This window comes from Metopolophium dirhodum, chromosome 2, assembly GCF_019925205.1.
Source record: "Metopolophium dirhodum isolate CAU chromosome 2, ASM1992520v1, whole genome shotgun sequence".
Classification (NCBI taxonomy): domain Eukaryota; kingdom Metazoa; phylum Arthropoda; class Insecta; order Hemiptera; family Aphididae; genus Metopolophium; species Metopolophium dirhodum.
The window spans coordinates 19647038-19655776 of NC_083561.1; the positions used below are offsets into that span (position 1 = coordinate 19647038).

An 8739-nucleotide genomic window follows, 5' to 3' on the forward strand; every position below is an offset into this window, starting at 1 on the left:
ACCTGAAAGACTTAAAACTGAGATAGCTATCACGCATAACGGTTTGACTAATTTGTTTACCTAGATGAAATACGAAATAAACTCTACAGAAGTACAGCTGGTTAAGAAGCCGGGGATTACCAGTGCCATGAAGGGGTATTGCTCGTATTCGCCCGCCGATGAAAATATCTTGCAAAACGCCGCTTGGGATATCACTAACAAAAATGTCAATTTCATGAAAGACGACACGTTCAGCGGCTGTATCCCGTTAAAACGTGTTTTCCGTTTCTGCGAGGACTACAAGCGTATACTGATAAATTGCAGCCAACAACTGATATTGAACAGATCGATGTCGGATGCGAGCGCGCTACATTACACCAGCGTGGTAGGCGGCGACATGGCTACCGAGGCGAAGTGTGATTATATTACATTTAGTGAAATGTAATATAATGAATATTATATTTGATAATATAATATATATATATATATGTGTATGGTACAGCGCGAGTATAAATCACATTTTATAATAACAACAATAATAATAATAATAATATGTGTAACACAATTAGGGTGTGGTGAGGAGAATAGTATCCCGATCTCACACACCTATGGTACATATATATATACATATTATATACAAATTATAACGTGATATACATGTGTTTCGCCTTAATATTATTATCCTTGGTCAGCAGCCGGAATGTCAAGGTCGATGATGTGACTGTCAACAACGACAATCTTAATATGTGTACACCGTAGACCCCTCCTTTTCATGGTAAATCCATTATTTAAACTTAATCTATTCACGGCGTGCAGAATAAGTGGTGGGGGTAACGTTTTAACATGGTAATATTGAAATATAATATGAAAAAATCCGAAAAACCGCGTCCATCCGATTATCGGATAGATGGCGCCACCTTCAGTGATATACGGGACGAGCGGACGTCGGCCGATGAGTCCGTCCGCGTGACGGAAAGAGCGCGCCACGGACGGGGCGGCCGCCGCGCGGTGAGCGTCTAATGGGCTGGTGGTATGATGATGTGTCGGGGTGAGGCGGGGGGTTATCCACCGCGATCAACGTTACCGTGATATGGGCGGGGTGGGGTGGTGATGATGTATGTGATAATAGGAGGTGTGGCGGGGGGTTATCAAGCGCGATCAAGCGTGATCAAGCGCAGTATAGGTGGTGGGGTGGTGAAGCGGGGGGTATCCGGAGTCGGCCTTTTCACCCTACTCCCCATTTCTCGTTTAAGTCGTGGGGTGTTATAAACCCATTTCATTAGTAATATAAGTATTTGTAATATAAGCATATCTTTGAAATATATATGTAACCATTTATCCGCCGTAGGAACGAGCACGGCCGGCGTATATGGCATTCCGCTGCATGGGAACTTATGAGCCACAGCGGTTCCGCCCGACCGCGCTCGTCCCCAAGGCGAGTCAGTCGTTGTCAGTCCAACAGAGCCAATCCGTGTATTTTTGTATTAACATAGTGTTCAAATAAAGTATAGTGGGTAACTACCTCACTGCGTGTTTCATTTATTTAGTTGTGTAGACGTACATAACAGTATATAATACTTATATTTCAAACATAATAATATTTTGTCAATTCATTTTATGACATAAATATTATTACATGTATTTTTGACTGTGACCAAACCCGAATTTGTGGTTCTAGTTGTTAAAACCAGATTTTTATATTAACGGTTTTGCTCACCAGTTATACTAACAAAAATAAATGTTTTAGGTTTTGGTTAAGAACTTCTAAGGTTTTGGTTAACCAATCATGTATAGAATATTTTTTTTAGAATACATTTTCAGTTTGGTTCATACTTTATACGTATTTAACAGTTAACTATACATACATTTTTCTTGCATACAAATAATTTAAAAAACAAGAAATATCTTAAGCCTTCTATATTTTAATGTTATATTCAAGTTTTGAATCCAAATTATTATTTTTTTTTTTGCTTTGGTTACCTCGTTGAAAACCGCTTGTTTGTTTTATTGCTCCGGTTCTGATTACATTTAAGATCAGTTCCGGCGTGAGGGTAAGGCGACTCAGGTGGTCACCTAGGGCGCAATTTTCAGGGGGGCGCCGAAATTGCTTCTTACAATCTTGCACATTTTTGTCATCAATATTATTTTTTTTTAAATATAAAATACCTTTTTACTGAAATATTGACAATTATTATGGTTATTTCGCCTAGCCATATATTAAAATAGTATAAGCATATTTACAATGATTTAGCGTAGAATGTTTATCGTATATATGATGCTCTATAAATATAAAAATTCTCAAATATTTGTTATCGTTTAATTGGGATCGCGTCGAAAAATATTTAATTTCCGTTTTAATTTATTTGTTAGAACTCCTAAGTCAAATTTGGTAATTGGTGAGTTTTCTGATTGGTATAACGTATCTACTGCACTTACTATGCATGAAGTATGCACGAAAAAGCGCTAATCATTTGAAGGCTTATGGTACATGGTTAGAAATAGAAAAACGGTTAAAACTAAATAAAACAAAATAGATGTAGAGCACCAACTAATTATGAACATGGAAACTGATTATTGGATAAAATTTTTAGAATGTTTGTTATCAGTAACTTTAATTTTATCTAAGAATAATCTTGCATTTCGAGGAAGTTCAGATAAATTGTATACGCTAAGTAATGAAAATATTTTAAGTTTAGTTAAGCTTTTGAGTAAATATGACGACGTAACTAAAGAATTATCATTTAAAACAATTTCTCGTGAATTTTTTTTACTATTTAAAAAATGCACCTGAAAATGAAAACGAATAATTGAAACATTGTATGGATCTACACAATCATCTTAAAGATGGATCTGACTCTGATATTAATGGTGTCGTATATTATGCACAGCAGAGATTCTGAACATTAAGCAATTGTTAATTTCTTGTTTGGACATAATATGTTCACTTCTTAATATTTTTCACCAGCTAGTATTGAGCGGAGTTTCTCTAAGTTACCGTTACAATTTTTCAGCTAACATAAAAGTTGTAATAACGTAATATGTTTTAACTGATTAAGAACCGATTACCGGTATTTATAAATACTGGCTACTATTACGTATGAACTATAATAATATTATGTTTAATTTATTTTAGCTATAAAATGATTATGCGCTCGTAGCTACTAACCCTTTCCAGCCCAACTACTCAATTTTTGAAAAAAAAATTCTTGATACACCTTATCAAATGGGTTATAAATAGACAAAAAAATATAATTTTTTATTTTTCAACAACTCACCTGGAATATACAGATATGATTCCTAAAGTCATCGTTGGGCTTTTGGAACTTGCATAAAATTATAAATTCTTTAATTCATGTATTCTTTATTTTAAATATTTTTTAGCAATATATATATACATAATTTAATAATTTAACACAAATCAAATGTATAATAATATATTTAAAAAGGTGGATAAGTGGATGTCGCTCTGCTGTACGGTAGGTTACAAGTGGGTCGCTGTAATGGATGGTGTTAAATTTGAATTCAATGATATAATATCATTGTATAAGAAAAACGATTCTGAGCGAAAACGGTCAGTCAGCCTATGATTTTACCAAGTATATTTGATGATATTATTGTGAATAAAGTAATTTAAATATAACCTATTTACGTGGAGCCTTGTTTTAAATTTTCAATCCTTAGCCATAAAAGTTAAAAATTTATAAATTTTTAACTACAAAATAATTAATAAATTATAAATTTGATAAATGTTGTCAAAATTTGAACTTTAAATGCTTATAAAAAAAAATTGTGCCTATGTATTTTTAATATTTTTCAACTACTATTAGAACGATATATCAGGAGCCTTATATTAAATTTTCACGCTTTTTTACCCAACAAATAAAAATTAATTGATATTTTTAGAAAAAAAAACTAAAAAAATTGAAAACTGACAATGTCCGTTAAGAACTCAAAAAGAGTCAAAATATTTTCAACATTTTATGGTGTATAGAATATGCTAATATAAACATTTAGTGAAATTTTCAAGTATCTACAGTCATTCGTTTTTTAATTACAATAAAATAAGAAAATTGTTACATGAGAAATCGAGTAAATATCAAATGTTGTAAAAATATAAATTTCAGACGCTCATAAAAATTTAATTTAAGTTTCTTCTAGACATTTTTTTTTTGATAAAGGTAGACAAACTTATGAGTAATCTTATATTACATTTTCAAATCTTAGATTTAAAAAGAAAATTTTTTATGAATTCTCATCAAAATAATTTGCTATTTTTCGTGATTTTTCCGTATTTTGTCAAAATTTGAACTTGAAATGCTTATAATTAAAAACTGTGACTAAGGATTTTTAATTTTTTTCATCTGCCTTTGAAACAATAACCTAGGAGCCTTCTATTAAATTTTCAAGCTTTTTTACTCAACAGATAAAATTTTATTGATATTTATAGAAAAAAAAACTAAGAAAATTGAAAACTGACAATGGCCGTAAACAGCTCAAAAAGAGTCAAAATATTTTGTAAATTTTATGGTGTATAGAAAATGCAAATATAAACAACCAGTGAAAATTTCATGCATCTACGGTCATTTGTTTTAGAGTTACACTAATAACCAAAATCGATTTTGTTAAAAATCGATTTTGCGTAAAAATTCCCGTTTTTCCTTAATTTTTCTTTTGTTTTTCACATCGCTTTTGAAATTTTGACCTCCCCAATGCACCAACGATATTCACTTTCCCATCGAACAAGATACTGAAGTCGAAAATCGAAGCATTATTTCGACTACTTATCGTGTACACAGACACAAAAATAAAAAAATAAAAAAAAAAATAAAAAAAAAAATAAAAAAAAAAAAAAAAAAAAACACACATCATTGTAAAATCAATACATTCATCGTTTCACTCAGAATCTAAAAAAAAATAGGTATATAATTGAACAATTTAAAACAAATTTTAAAATAAATCATAAAAAATTATGTAATTAAACAAAACAAATGTATAATAATATTAAAAAAAAAATAGGTAGGTATATAATTTAACAATTTAAAATAAATTTTATAATAAAACATAACATAATATCATGTAATAAAACAAATTTTAAAGTAAAACATAACAAATATAATATTATGATGTTATTAAACAAAACAAATATTTAATAATATAATAAGAATTAAAAAAAAGGACTTAAAACAACCAAACAAAATGCAAAGGAACACTTTATTAGAATTTAAAGAACTTATTTATACATAAGGTACATTATTGAATATTTTAATAGTTATCTCTTTATCAGTTTTGATAGGTAGTAAAAAGTATAATAATTATCACAAAAAGTTACTATTTTTTATGAAAAGCAATAACACACATTTTGTAAACTTTTGAACATAAGTGTAAATTACACTTACTGCATGTGTTTGTAGTAAACTTTTTATGCAATGTTTGCATCGTTGCTTTTTTGTAACTGGAAGAGGCCAATGAGCTACTTCATCAAACCTAACATCATCTACTGGCCTTGGGGCAAATAATCTTTTTTTTTTAGTTGGTGGTGTAGTTGACAATGATGGTCTTCCTCTTTTATACAATTTATTTTTACCAGCTTGAAATAAAGCATGTGCTATTTCTGATTTGAATTTCAATAAACTTGTACTATTTTTTATCTTAAGTTGCTTACAGTGCCTCCGATAAAAGAGCCACGCATTGACAACACACATATCAATTAAATGATAAATAATACGTTGGTAAAATCGTCTTACTTATATTTACTCTGAAAATTTCAACTAACATATCGTGTAGATCCACACCTCCCATAAATGAGTTATATTCTGCAATAGATGTTGGCCTGTTTTTTATCAGCAACAGATCACCTTTTTACTTTATTTATTGGAAGTGGTCCTTGGTAGTTCGAAATTACATGGACAACTTTGTTGTCATACCATTTGGTGACCACTATATTATTAACAGTATCAACTTGACTGTCATGTGTTCCTCTTCCTTCTGACTTTAGAGTTTTGTCATTTTCTAGTACACATCCAGCAATTCTATTGGATCGCACTGATCCTATACCCAAAATTCCAGATAATTGTAATTTACATTGTAAACTATGGGAATTGAACCAATTATCCATGGAAACCTAAGAAATAAAAAGTTATAAATTATAAAACTTTCAAAACAGCATAAAAATAAAATAAAAATTATACTTTGTAATTAGGAATACTATCAACTAAACGCATCACTACATCTCCACTAATTCCAAGTCCATGTTCTGATGGTGGTAGAGTACCTTTTCCAACTTAAATTTCAAAGTCATGGACTAATCCATTCGACGAAGGAAGAGCGAACATTTTTATACCCCATTTATGGGGTTTGTTTTTATTATATTGCTTCATCGTTGAACGCCCTTTGAATGGGATTATAATTTCATCAATAGCTGTGTATTCTTCAACTTTAATTTTTCTCATGTTTCCACGTATTGCATTTATAAAAGGGCGTACTTTAAATAGTTTATCATGGTCTGGATGCTCTCTTGAAAGCATTTTATTGTTGTAATTAAAATGGATATTTGATCTCAAACTATCAAAACGATTTCTTGACATAGCATCAGACACTGTCGAAAAACGAGTCTGTTCAGCCCAAAACATTCCGTACAAAGGCATTTTAATAATACTCATGTACCTATATACAAACAAAAATAATAATAGATCAAAAGTAAAATTTTAAAAATAAGTAAATAATTATTAGTTATTACATTTGGAATCCTAAGAATTGTTAAATTTCTTCTGGTGAAGTAGCTACACTTTTTCCACATTTTTCAACTGAGTATAAATTTGTTTGCTCAGATGATATGTTGCGAATCATATTAACACAAATAATTTGAAATATTCAAACGGAGTCAATATACTATCAGGAGGTTTTGGTAAATCACCTTTCCATGTAGTTTCTATATTATTCCAAGGTACCTTAATGAAATATTATAAATGTTAAATTTTAAATAAAATAAGTACCTATACAAAATCATTTTCTTTTACCTTTTCCCACTTGGGAATTTTAATTGTTTGATCGTTTAAATGTTCTGTTTCAGAGAATTCAAAACTTCCAATTTCATTTATATTTAATAAATTTTCTAATATTTCTAAATCATTTGATATAACTTCATCTAAGTTTTCATTGGTACCAAGATCTGCATTATTGTTAACCTGTCAATAATAATCTTTAAGTACATTTTATATACAATTTATTGTTATTTAAATAAAGTTACTTCAGGTTCATTAGTAATTGTTGTCAATATTTCATCTAAATTTTCATAATTAATATCTTCACCTTCATCAAATTCTTCTATATCTGACACGTCTCCATTTAAAAGTTCGGAAATATCATCATCATTTAACCCTAGGTTCATTATTAAAATATATATAAGCTAGAAACTAAAAAAAAAATAATTTTGTAACAATTTATTACTAAATAAATCTTACATGGTTCCTAAAGTAATCACTGGAAATGCATGTTATACAACAATAATTTTTCAAATAATATTTACATCCCAATAATTACTCATGGAATCATGTAACTTACGAAACCACTGTAAACTAACCGAAATACTTTCACTGAAATTTTCAAGTTATTCAGTTAGAAAAACTTATTTTCTAATCGAAAATATTTTTTTTTAAGTCAATAATAGAATTGTACTCGTGATTTGAACATAAAATATAATTGATAATAAATGTGATTAACGGTCAATAATAACCAAAAACAGTGTTACCATTAAAATGAGGGGAAAAAGTCCTATGATTTAACATAGTGTATAATAAATAATAATAATAAGTTCTATGGGAAATTATAAAAAATCGTTTAAATACGTGATTCCTAAAGTTATCACTTGGCTGGAAAGGGCTAGTGGTTTAATAAATAATAACTTCTTAAAACTATTCTTAAATCATACTATTATATCTTCTTTTTTTTCCCCCAGTCTAAATTCTTGTAATAATAACTCAAATAATTGGTATTCTACATTTCTATTTTCTACCTACCTACAACATAAAATAGCGTTGGTTGGTCATGACGGTACTCGATATTCGATAGTCCCGGTCTCCCTCATCGTATATTATACTGGGAAATCTAAAAATAGCTTGATTCCTATAACAACACGAATATTGTATTAAGCATACGGGTACCACAGATATATATAATAAACTAGATTGCTAACTATTGATAATGTGTGAAGCGAAGTTCCGCCATTTTATCTGAGGCCAGAAGTATTATCAATTACTATCACAGTATTAAATAACGAATTATGACCACCTGTTCACTGTTGTCCTGTCCAGATGATCGATTTTTTTTATTTACATGTAAAACTAAAAATATCTAAAAGTATAATAAATAAGAATTATAACTTGTGAACTAAAGAATTATTTTTTCTAATATTGAAAAAAAAACATTTGTTATCAATATAAATAATAACTGATATGGTGTTCCGGCCTCGATTAAAATGGTGGATTGTTGGCTTCTATTAAAAGAAACATAGGCTGTATAGGACAGTTAGCAATCTAGTTTATTATATATATCTGTGACGGGTACAAAGGTGTAGTAGAATTTTTTTTTTAGAAAACCGGTATTCAATCGGTTACCGGTAACCGACATTTTTTGGAAGTGGTTATCACTTAACGGTAACCTGTAATCTTAAATATAGTACCGGTAATTGGTTACCGCCAACAACAGGACCGGTATAAAACCGGTAACTGGTATCCAAAAAATTTTCGATTACTGCTGACGAGG

At 29.8% G+C, this 8739-nt stretch overlaps 1 protein-coding gene across 1 annotated transcript; it reads right to left on the minus strand.

The window, feature by feature from the left end:
• Nucleotides 1-5008: 5008 nt before the first annotated feature.
• LOC132938981 (uncharacterized) lies at nt 5009-7648 on the minus strand. Its single transcript, XM_061005965.1, has 5 exons — nt 7226-7648; nt 6996-7163; nt 6716-6926; nt 6168-6642; nt 5009-6100 (listed from the first exon to the last, which is right to left on the minus strand). Exons 1-3 carry the CDS (start codon nt 7364-7366, stop codon nt 6822-6824), a joined length of 414 nt encoding a protein of 137 aa, XP_060861948.1. The 5' UTR covers nt 7367-7648; the 3' UTR covers nt 5009-6100; nt 6168-6642; nt 6716-6821.
• Between the last annotated feature and the right edge of the window lie 1091 nt (nt 7649-8739).

Bases quoted from the DNA above. Each gene is read 5' to 3' on its own strand.
- LOC132938981 (XM_061005965.1), bottom strand. From the start codon at position 7,366: ATGAACCTAGGGTTAAATGATGATGATATTTCCGAACTTTTAAATGGA. The intron at 7,164-7,225 runs GTAACTTTATTT...TATTATTGACAG, and splicing joins CAATTACTAATGAACCTGAA to GTTAACAATAATGCAGATCT. The intron at 6,927-6,995 runs GTAAAAGAAAAT...TATTTCATTAAG, and splicing joins AAATTCCCAAGTGGGAAAAG to GTACCTTGGAATAATATAGA.